At 38.8% G+C, this 12466-nt stretch overlaps 1 protein-coding gene across 1 annotated transcript in view; it reads right to left on the bottom strand.

Moving 5' to 3' along the window:
• The window catches only part of LOC120310153 (paternally-expressed gene 3 protein-like), a 42690-nt gene that overhangs the window by 15506 nt on the left and 14718 nt on the right, over positions 1-12466 (bottom strand). The window contains 5 exon segments of the mRNA XM_039348254.1: positions 3361-4767; positions 8909-9038; positions 10225-10292; positions 10412-10520; positions 10813-11244. Coding sequence (XP_039204188.1) covers positions 3361-4767; positions 8909-9038; positions 10225-10292; positions 10412-10520; positions 10813-11244 — 2146 coding nt within the window.

Raw genomic sequence — 12466 nt, 5'->3', positions numbered from 1 at the left:
CATGCATAGGCCATGCTTCCTCTCAAAAATTATATAAGTTTCATTGAGGATTTGGGCTTTTTTTTATTATGAACCAATTGGAAATGGGATAAACATGAAGAAAAAAGATGTTCTCTTATTGACGTGAAACGGCAATCAGTGGCCTTCACATGACAGTAACTACCAAATTTCACTGTTCATAATTAAAATAGTAAATTCATCACTCTGAGGTTTCCAATTGTGAAAGTCAGAGTCAAAAAACTCCTTTTCTAATTTAATAGACGTAATTAGGAAATGCATATATTTCAACAACTAAACCTAACAGTTAAACAGATTATCGCCCAAAAGTATCTGTATATGGAACATTTGGCCATTGGTCCTCTTGAAGATTTTTCCACATTTTAGAGCAGTGGTAGTCAACCTGGTCCCTATCGCCCACTAGTAGGCGTTCCAGCTTTCAGTAGGTGTTTTGTCCAATACTGAAGCATTTTCCTTTTTTTTAATTTAATTGACTTTTAAAAAAATTTTCATAGCATTATTTAAAAACATTTTCATTAGGTTTTCATAAAATTCCCCGTGACAATTTAAATTTCTGAAAATATACTATTTGTATCGCCCGCACATAAGTTTAGTTCATGTTACGTAAGTGAAACTAAATGGCGCTATAGTGCAACTGCAAACAAAAGAGACTCATCTCAGAATAGCTCGTGCATCTCCCCCCACACCATCCAGCTGTAACATATAAGCAGAACTGGTAGCTGGCGCCCCCCAAATCCAATCCATGATGCGCGAGAGACATGCGTAGACAATACACAGTGCAGGCTCTTTTGTTTGCAGTCACACTGGTCAGTATGCAGTTAGATTTATGAGATTGAGCACGTGCCTACAGCTTCAAACAAAGTATAGTGAGTCCATGTCTCAAAAAAAGAAATACGCTCGTGGCTATTTGCCAGAGTATCTGAAGATGGGTTTCATAGAATCTGTTGTAAATAAACAACATCCAATGTGTTTATTGTGTCATAAAACATTATCCAATGAGGTAATGAAGCCAAGTTGATTACGACAACATCTTTCTACAAAGCATCCGAATGATAAGGACAAGCCCATTGAATATTTTCAGAAAATATATAAAACATTTCAAAATAGTTCAACAATCATTGCATCATTTAAGAAACAACATGCAGCGAACGAAGATGGATTAATTGCCGCTTATCGCATTTCACAATTAATTGCAAAAAGTAGTAAAAGCTATAATATTGGAGAAACTGTAATAATACCCTCTATAAAAGAATTTATCTCAACAATAATACATCAGGATATACCTGAAATTTTAAAAACGTTGCCCCTAAGCAATAGCACAGTAAAGCGACAAATTGAAGAAATGGCAGTTAATGTTGAAAAAAACGCTGATAAGTATTCTCCAAAACTCTTCATTTTCCATGCAATTGGACGAGTCTACCATTGCAGATAATAATGCTTTATTGATGGCATAGCTACGTTATTTTGATAAAAACAATACATTACGAGAAGAAATGCTATTTGCAATAAATCTCATTACAGATACAAGAGGATTATCTATATTTAATACTGTGAAATCATACTTTACAAAAAATAATATTACTTTGAATAATAATGTTGCATGTGCTACTGATGGAGCACCATCAATGGTAGGTCACTATCGTGGATTTGTTGCTTATTTGAAGGAAGAAGTGCCAAATGTTTTATGTATTCATTGTGTGGTGCACAGACAACATCTTGTAGGAAAACATCTAAGTACAAGTCTTCATTCATCATTAACTATAATAATTCGATCCATAAACAAGATCAAATCCAATGCAAAAAATGATAGAATGTTTCGACAGCTTTGCCAGGACAATAATGAAGATTTTATTACGTTACTTTTGCACACAGAAGTTCAGTGGCTGTCAAAGGGTACATCTTTGGCTCGTTTTGTAGCATTATATCAGTGGTTCTCAACCTTTTTAATGGTGCGACCCCCAACCGGTTGTAAGTCGAGGACTACTCAACCGGTCGTAAGTCGAGGACTACTCAACTGGTGCAGCACCGTTTGCAGAATGGGACTTTTGGCGGGCTCAGCAGGGCAGAGACAGCCTGGACAATTCCTATTGGCTTTTGAAAGCCAATAGAATTAGACTCTATTCAAGAGAGTCTATTCTATTGGCTTTCAAAAGCCAATAGAATAAAAGGGAGTAGCACAGCTAAGGAAAAGGGGGGAAAAATGGCGGACTGCGTTGTTTGGCGACCCCCGTGAAATGGTCATTCGACCCCAAATGGGGTCCCGACCCACAGGTTGAGAACCACTGCATTATATGATAGTGTCATACAATTTTTTGAAAGTAATAATGAGACCAATCTGTGCCAACAGTTAAAAACAGTAAAGAATGATGCCTTTTATTTGGCAGATATTTTCAAGAGATTTCATGATGTCAATTTGCAGCTTCAAGGAGCTAATAAAACTCTTATAGGTTGCCAAAGTATTGTGTCATTATTTATTGACAAACTTGAACTACTTCGTTATAATCTATTGAAGAGAGAATTTCATCAGTTTCCTGAATTATCATCTATAAAAGATGATGTAACTCCAGAGGATATTGATTTAGTAGCCACCTCAACGAACTTAAATTGGACATTGGAATATTTTGAAATTGAAGGTGTATGACTGGATGAAAAATCCTTTTACCACAAATATTGAAGAGGCTGATACAACTTGCCATGAAGAACTGTTAGAAATTAGATATGATGAAGAAAGTAAACATAAATTCGATAGTGGTGGATATGAAAACCCTATGGCAAAGTAAAAACATGCCTGTCTTATATCCAAATATGTGGAAAATGATATTCAGTTTATTGATACCTTTCCCTACCTCATATCTTGTGGAATCAGGCTTTAGTGCTATTAATCATATTATGACCAAAGAAAGAAACCGCCTGAATATTTCCGAAAGAGGAGACCTTCGTTTGTTCCTTACAAAAATTGAGCCAGATATCTAGTATTTAGTTTTGCAGCATCAGCCTCAGGGATCTCATTAATAATTTAATTAATTAAATGTAATTTTATCAGACTTCATGCTTCTATGTATGCAAAGTATAAATAAAAAGATAGATTTAACTACAGTAAGTTGTTTTATAAAGATTTATTCTGCCAAACTTAGCGAAAGTCCGACATAAAGTATTTGGTAAGTAATTATTATTATATGCTTTAACTTGCTGTAACTCTACTTTATAAATTTTATAAAGTAAAGTTGCTTCCCTACTTTATAAATCACCATTACAGTGGAACCGGTGGGTGGTTAGATAATTTTACTACTAACAGAGATACAAAAGTGGACGGTAAGTATAAAAAGGTTGACTACCCGTTTTAGAGATTTATACAGCTGCTAACTGAGTGGGTCCTTTTATGTGAGTTAAGAGAACTACTCGTAATAAAACCTTTTCCACACACCATACATTTATACGGCTTCTCCCCTGTGTGGATCCTTTTATGGATATTAAGATAACTCTTCGTAGAAAAACTCTTTCCACATTCTATACATTTATAAGGCTTCTCCCCAGTGTGAATCTTTTTATGGGAGCTAAGGCTAGTAGAGAAAGAAAAGCATTTTCCACACTCCATGCATTTATATGGCTTCTCCCCGGTATGTGTCCTACTATGGTAAATAAGTTGGGAGTTCTTAATAAAGCTCTTTCCACACTCCATGCATTTAAAAGGCTTCTCTCCTGTATGTATCGTACTATGGTAAATAAGTTGGCAGTTCTTAATAAAACTCTTCCCACACTCCATGCATTTATGTGGCTTTTCCCCTGTGTGGATCTTTTTATGGAAAATAAGGTCACTGCTCTTAGGGAAGCTCTTTCCACATTCAATGCATTTATAGGGCCTCTCTCCTGTGTGGATTCTTTTATGAACAGTAAGAGACGAATTTTCACAGAAGCTCTTTCCACACTTTGTGCACTTATATGGCTTCTCCCCTGTATGGATCCAGTAATGGGAAGTAAGAGAAGTGCTAAAAGTGAAGCTCTTTCCACACTCCATGCATTTATAGGGCTTCTCTCCTGTGTGGATCCTCTTATGATACGTAAGATGACCATTCATAGTAAAGCTCTTTCCACACTCAGTGCATTTATATGGCTTCTCTCCTGTATGGATCCGGAAATGCGAAGTAAGAGCAGTACTAAAAGTGAAGCTCTTTCCACATTCCATGCATTTATAGGGCTTCTCTCCTGTGTGAATCTTCTTATGATGTGTAAGTTGATTGTTCTTAGTAAAGCTTTTCCCACACTCCATGCATTCATATGTTTTTTCTGCTTTGTGGATCCTTTTATGGTAAATAAGTTGACTGTTCTTAATAAAGTTCTTTCCACATTCTGTACATTTATGCGGCTTCTCTCCTTTGCGGGTCCTTTTTTGAGATGTACTGGAGCCATTTTTATGAGGAAGAGACAAGGTCTGTCTGTATTTTTTTCCACTGTCTCTAGATACATAATCTTCTCCTTTGGTTTGGGTTTGATCGTGTCTATTTATATCTAATTTCTTTATGAATAGTTTTTTACATTTTCCAATATATTTATTTTTTATTTTTCCTTGCTGGGACACAGAGACTTTCGTTGGTGCATGAACAGAAGATGAACTTTCCTGATTGCAATGATTTGATTGGTTTCTTTCATGGCTTTCTTCTTCCATTTGAAATGTAGGGTTCTTCATATTGTATCCACGAGTGATCATTTGGAATAGTTTTTCAGAATCTTCATTTTCCTCTCCATTATTACCTTTACAAGAAAAGAGAAATGAAAATAACATTAGGGAAAAGGAGCAAAGCTTAGGAAGTTTGAACATAGTGAAAAACAAATTTTCTAAGATGCAGAGAAGCCCTATAATAATTTTATCTTCCATTAAAATTTTGGAAGATAAATCTAAGTTTGTATGACAAAGGAAAAACCATGGATTAACTATCAAATTCTTCAAGTTTCGAAGGAAATGGTAAGATTTGGTTTGTCCAGTTTGAAATTGGATTGTCTACTCCAGTGGTGGCGAACCTATGGCACGGCTGCCAGAGGTGTCACTCAGAGCCATTGCCCCAGTCCTAGGCTTTCAACTGGGTTTTATAAAACCTTTTCGTTTTAGGCCTCCGCCGCCGTGTGCAAAAAAAAAAAAAAAGGTTCAATCAATCAGTCAATTTTAACTTCTCGCGGGAAAAAAAGATCTTGCAAAGTTGGAATTGACTGATTGAACTTTTTAGTCCCACCCAGTCTGCCATTACCATGGCAGCCATGCCTACCCAATGGGCCACACCCCTCCAATTGGCCACACCCAGGCAATGGGCCACGCCCACCCAGCGCCCAACGATGCGTAAGTGGGTTTTGGGTTGCAGTTTGGGCATTCGGTCACTAAAAGGTTCGCCATCACTGGTCTAGTCTATGTGGTTTGGAGAAGAAATGGGAATTGCTCAGAAATAAGAGATTAGAACTAGAAGGGCATGATAGAGGTTTGTGGTATGATAAATTTAGGAACAATCTAGATTTTAAAACCATAATGTTAGAAATGCCACATTGAGAATATGAAGCAGATATACAGTAAACGTAGGCTGGGCCCCAAAATATCTTAATAGCTCTCAACAGAAAAAAATCAGCAGGAGAAGACAATGGATAACATGTTGAGAGCCATTAGAACATGGGTGTCAAACTTGCGGTGTCACGTGAGGTGTTGCGACGTATCATAACTTTTTTTGTATGGCCGGAGCTGGAATGGACGCAGCCTCCGCATGATGCTACTGGCCCATGGGCCGGCAATGTGACACCCCTGCTTTAGAACTTGAACTGTGGAAATACCAAATTAAATCAAGAATGTAAAAAGGATATACAGTGCTTTCAGAAAGTACTCAGATCCCCTTCCCTTTTGTTATACTGCAGCCTGATTCTACAGTTGTTCATAATTCATAACTTCTTTTCCTCATTAATGTACACCCAGTACCCCATAATGACAAAGTAAAAACAGACTATTAGAAATGTCTGTACATTTATTAAAAAGACAACACTGAAATATCACCTTGGGATAAGTATTCAGACCCTTCATTCAGTACTTTGTTGAAACACCTTTGGCAGCAAGACACCCTCAAGTCTTTTTGTGTATGACATGACAAGCTCTGCACACCTGACCCTTTGCAACAACATTTAGCTCAGGTGCCTTCCATTTCTCTTGATCATTGCTCACATGTTTCTACACCTAGATTGGAGTCCAGCTGTGGTAAATTAAATTGATTAGACATGATTTGGAAAGGCACACAGCTCTCTATAGAAGGCCTCACAGCTGACAATGCAGCAGAGCAAAAGCCATGAGGTCAAAGGAACTGCCTGCAGAGTGCAGAGACAGGATTATTGCAAGGCACAGATCTGGAGAAAGCTACAATAAAATTTCTGCTGCACTGAAGGTTCCTACTATAAATGGCCTCCATAATTCTCAAATGGAACAAGTTTGACACAACCAGGACTCTTTCAAGAGCTGGTTGCCCAGTCAAACTGAGCAATCGGTGAGAAGGGCTATAATAAGAGAGGTGACTAAGAACACGATGGTCACTCTGAATGAGCTCCAGAGATCATGTGTGGAGATGGGACAGCGTTCCAGAAGGACAACCATCACTGTAGCCCTCTACCGATCTGGGCTTTATGGCAGAGTGGCTAGATGGAAGCCTCTCCTCAGTGCAAAACACATGAAAGCCCACTTGGAGTTTGCAAAAAAGTACCTCAAGGACTCTCAAACTGTGAGGAACAAGACTATGTGGTCTGATGAAACCAAAACTGAATTGTTTGGCCTCGACTCTAAACGTTATGTCTGGAAGAAACCAGACACTGCTCATCGCCTGCCCAATACCATCCCAACAGCAAAGCATGGTGGTGGCAGTGAGGTAGATGGAAAATTGCCATTAAGAGAATTGATAAAGTACTTTTGAATTATACTTTAATTAACAGAGGTGATGTTTTGAAAGCATTAACTAATACTATAAACTGGCTGAGTGTGATGACCTGTCTGCAATTCTATGAAGAAACATTTTTACAAGAAGTGCCAACTGAAAGTCACAATTGGTGTAAGATATTACATGTGTAGGGGAGTGTGGTTCTCTGCACATTGTATAAACTTCCCTTTTTCCTATGCGTGTGGTCTCAAGATATGAACTTCTCTCTTTTAGTGTGTTAAAGGTACATAAGAAGTCATCCATTCAGTTAAGCGTGGGCGGCAAGCTGTATAAAAATGACACCCTGGGAGTAACTCAGAGTTCAGAATTTGTCATGCTAATGCTCTGAACCACTGTGCACAAATAAAGCCTGCTTTCTCCAGCCCTTCGTGGTCTTGTCTTCTGATGTAAGTATTGTGGTTTTTCCACAACAGCAGCATCAAGCTGTGGGGATGTTTTTTTGGCATCCGAGACTAGTCAGAATTGAGGAAAAGATGAATGGAGCAAAGTACAGGGATATATCCTCAAAGAAAACCTGGGCCGAAGGTTCACTTTCCAACATGACAATGATCCTAAGCACACAACAAAGACAACACAGGACAACTCTATGAATATCCTAGAGTAGCTCAACCAGAGCCCTGACTTGAAAGCTATTCAACATCACTGGAGGGACCTGAAAATGGCTGTCCACCGATGGCCGCCATCCAACCTGACTGAGCTTGAGAGGATTTGCAAGGAAGAATGGCAGAAAATCCCCCCATCCAAGTGTGCAAAGCTAATTGCATCATACCCAAAAAATACTTGAGACTGGAGTTACTGCCAAAAGTGCTTCAACAAAGTAGTGAGTGAAGGGTCTGAATACTTACACCAATGTGTGATATTTTAGTTTTTGCTTTTTCATCAATTCACAAACATTTCTAAAATACTGTTTTCACTTTGTCATTATGGGTACTGCGTGTAGATTAATGGCAAAGTAAATGAATTTCAACAACTGTAGAATCAGACTGCAGCAAAACTAAATTGGCAAAAGTGAGGGATGTTTGAATACTTTCTGAATGCACTGTAATTGTCAGTAGTTTTCAAATTATCAGAAAGATTCCAGGTAAAGGGAACTATAATATTCAACAACATAAAGCAGAATTTGAATCTTACTTGTGTAGAAAAGATGAATGTGTAATTGCTAAAACCTCTAAACAGGCTGAGGAATGTGAAAATGAACAGAAAAAAATTCAGAAATGTATAAATGTATCTCAAGCTTATATTGGCAATGTGGACAAGATAAAGGATCATTTTGCCGTGCTCTGGTGGACTTGTAGAAAAGCTAGAAAAGTTTAGGGTCAACGATATTCAGTGATACAGAGAACTTTAAAGATTAATATCCAGCTGAAATGGGAACACTTTATCTTGGCACTAATCAACAGTCATTGAAGATTGTTTCTGAGTATGATACCCATAATAAAACTATTATACACAAAAAGCTGGAAGGGGTCTACATAACTAGAATGGTTATGGTGGAATGGTTAGGGAAGATGATAGAATTCTCAATGCTAATTAAATTGACTCTGATTAAAGAAAGGACAATATCTATATTAGTGATTGGAAACCACTGATGGACTTTTTACTAAAAAAAAAACAAAAAAGAAAAATGAACTTTTTATCAAACTTTAGTTGAAGATTGGAAAGGATAAATTATATAAAGGAGGAAACAACGATGTAACCTTAGAAAGAGGGCACAAATTATAACATTATTTTGTCTTTTCTCTTCAATTGTATTATACTTTTTTCTTATTCACTAATCACATTACTCTATCTTCTTTGTTTCCTCTTCAAAATTTGTATTGTTTTTATTCTGATAAAATTCCTTTAATAAAATTATAATAATATAATAAAAAGAAAGTGCTAATATAGCTAATTACAGAATGTCTTCCGAAGACTCGGTCTGGGGAATAGCACATTCTTACCCGAAGACGCTACGTTCCTATGATTTTCCAGCATGACTTCCCGATGCAGCGCTTTTTGGTAAGCATCCAGCTGAGACCACTCCTCATCGGAGAAATATACAGCCACCTCCTTGAAGGACATAAGACCCTGCTGAATAAGAAGAAAGAAGAAAAATCAGGAGAATTTTCAAGCTTTGTCCTATTGTTTAAGTGATTAGTTAATCACTTAAATAGTTCCCTACGTCCAGTTAGATCCCACAGGCTGGGCCTCCTTCAGGCCCCGTCGGCCAAGCAGTGCCATTTGGCGGGGCCGCGGAGGAGGGCCTTCTCTGTGATGGCGCCCACGCTTTGGAATCAGCTCCCCCTGGAGATTAGGACCGCTCCCACCCTGTTGGTCTTCCGTAAGCTATTTAAGACCTGGCTTTTCCGACAGGCCTGGGGTTTATAAAACCTTACCCCTGGATGATTGTTTTTGTATTGTTGTTTTGTTATGTTTTATGTGTTTTTTATTGTTAGCTGCCCAGAGTCCTTCGGGAGTGGGGCGGCTTATAAATTTTAAAAATAAAAATAAAATAAAAAATTATAAGCAAAGATATACATTTCAGGTCATTCAATTAAATGAATCCCACTTTTCATCGGGGTCTGTCTGTCTGTCTATCTATCCCCATCCATCAGCAAGAGTTTCAGCATCTGGAGAACATCAACTGATATGGACCTTGGAACCCCCACCTATCACTCACTCCCATACACCCAGTTTTTGCAGAAGAAAATGCAGGTGGAGGGATTCTTTTTACCATTTAAGTAAAAGGCTTGTGGTGTCCCCAGAACACAAAATCCTATCCATGCTCAAAACTTTCATTAAAGTTATCTGAGAGGCACCCAGGGATTTACAGGGGTATCATCAACAGACAAAGACACACAAGCCCTGTTTCTGCTGCTCCTCAGACTACAAGGAATCCACTCCTTCTACCCCAACACAATACTTGAAAAAGGGAAAGCTGCTTGAGAAGACCATTTCTTATTCCTTCCAGCTGGAATGTTTGGCCCCAAATTCCTGGCACAAATCGGACTATTAGAAATTCCTCCAAAGGCTGAAGGGCCTTGATCTGCCCTCCCTCTTTGGGTTTTAACCATCTGCTTCGTCTTTTAACCTGGTGCCATTATTTTTCTTATCATTGGTTATAAACAGGGCAATTTAGAAAATGTAAGGTCCCAATGTGATTCTTTCCATTATTATTGAATACCCTTGCACAATTCCGTGCCAAAGAATTAGTAATAGGATGACTATTCAGCAAAACATTAACAGTGAACATTTTATGTTTTATTATTCCTCTCACTTGAATTGGAACTTCAACCGCTCTTTCAGCACCACCATAAAAAGGAGTCAAATTCGTTCTATCCTTCCCTGTGAGGGAGACAGATATGGATAATTAACAAAACGGCAGGAGCATTCTAGAGAAGAGAAGAGACAGAGAATGTAAGACAGCTGGGACCTCTCTTGGGAATGGATGGACTTTTGATTACCATCTGAGATGTCCTGAGTTGCAGATTCCTGATAGATCTTCCTGGAAAACAGCTCCTGAAGGGGATTTGATAGATTCCTCATAGGATCTCTGGTTTGCAGAGTGAAAGACTTGAAATTGGAGGCAAAAGAAAAGAAAAATAAGTCCTCACAAAACATGAAGCGGATTTTTGTTCTCTAAAAACAATTTCAATGCCACCATGTTTATCAATGAGCCCAGAATGTACGAAAGGAACAACTGTCTCAAGTCTATCTTCTAGAATGGATAATGGAACAATGTCTTGCAAGAACTAATGAAACACCTCCACATATTACAAAGAGCAGAGAAGTAGGGAAGGGAGGGGTGAAATATTCAAACACATTCTTTATTCTCTTCTGGACTTCCAAGGTGGAGGTCTCTCACCTGCAATTCGACTTGCTCCTTCTGCTCTTCTGCCTGACTCATGAGGAAGCCTTCCGCCAGGGCCACCGCTTGGGAGCTGGTCTCTGCTCCACACTCCCGCAACCAGTTTGACATCTGCTGGGGCAGAAGGGCCAGGAGCTGCTCCAAAACAACAAGGTCCAACATTTGGGTTTTAGTGTGCTTTTCTAACCTCAGCCATTGACTATAAAAGTTGTGGAGCCGGCTGCAAAGTCCTCGGGGACCTTCAGTCTCCTTGTATTGGATGTTTCTGAAGTTCGAGGGCTCAATCGCTGAACAGATGAGGGTTTTCTCCTCCAGCATCTTCTGCACAGTTTTTGCCCAGATCTTCCCACAGCCACCAGGCTCAACAGCAGAGGGGCCTTTTCCAATTCCCTCACTTGCTAACAGTTGTTTCTGCATCCTTTGTGTGTCCTGCAAGGAAATTCCACATAGGTCAGAGGAATCTTGCGGATCTCCAAACACCTTTCAATTCATAGGACTATTCCGGTAACTGCAGGACTGACCACAAAAGCTATCCAGGCTCATCACCCAAGAGTTAGCTTTTTGTTGCTAGGAAGGTTTTTGAGATGAATCTAATTTCTGTATCTGAGATGGAAAAAGAAATACATTCAAAAAATGAGAAGGTGGTGGGCTTAACCATTGAACAACATTCCTCCTCATGAAAGGGAAGCTGGTAAAGGACTGCAGTAGTATTGAGCAAATGGATCTTCTGGGTACTTGTGTGTCTGCCTGTTCATCAAGTGTTTTGCAAAATATGGTCCTAGCTTCCATCAAGACATGGAATATTTTATGTTTTATATTAGGAGGATTTTCTATTTCTTTTTTCCCTGAAGGGTAGGCTAGCTTTTTTTCAAATTTAAGATCTACATATACCCTACACTTAGAGTTCATAAAGAGGCCAGAAGTCAAGGAGCTTAAGAAACTGGAATGGAATGCAGACTTTTTTCACGTTTCTTCTGCTTCATACTAAGACATTAGACATTCATTAAGGATGTTCCACACTCTTGAAATAATCCCGGGAAGGAACAACATCCTGACAATGGCAGGAAGATTGAGTTCACATCAAATGAAATGCAAAAGAAATGATCCTGGTTTAGGATGCTCACTTCAGCACTTGCTTTTTGGGAACAAAGTCATACTATAACACAAAGGCTGCTTCAAACAATTTGCCCTGACTCCAACCATATAGGCAAAGTTCACAGAAAACTCAAGGCTTGAAAGAACACACCTTAAAATGATGTTCACCCACCCTCTTAAGCGTGGAGGATCTGATCCTAGTTTACTTTGTCTCCAGAAGAAGCATGAAACTAAAGGGTTCTGTAACTGAAACCAGAAAAAGAAACAAATTGTGTAGCCTTGCCTAAATATTGCTATCTCGCTCTTGTAATCAGCGTTTCCCTCAGGGACAAATTTCATGCAAACCTGGGAAACACGTACACTAATGTGATGTGCTGAAGGAGGGAATAAGGGAGTGTACAGGAATGATTGAGGTCTTCTTTATATTGTAATAACTGTATTGTCTGATTTTCATTGGCTAACAAAGTTTATAAAGCAATGCATACTAAATTTGTAAGGTGTGGCATTTCTGAATGCAACTGCTGCCAGTGTTCAGACTGTGTTCCCACCCTGGACT

This window comes from Crotalus tigris, unplaced genomic scaffold (genome assembly GCF_016545835.1).
Source record: "Crotalus tigris isolate CLP2741 ecotype Arizona unplaced genomic scaffold, ASM1654583v1 scf7180000018127.1262416, whole genome shotgun sequence".
In the NCBI taxonomy this organism is placed as follows: domain Eukaryota; kingdom Metazoa; phylum Chordata; class Lepidosauria; order Squamata; family Viperidae; genus Crotalus; species Crotalus tigris.
This window is presented reverse-complemented; position numbering and strand designations above follow the sequence as displayed.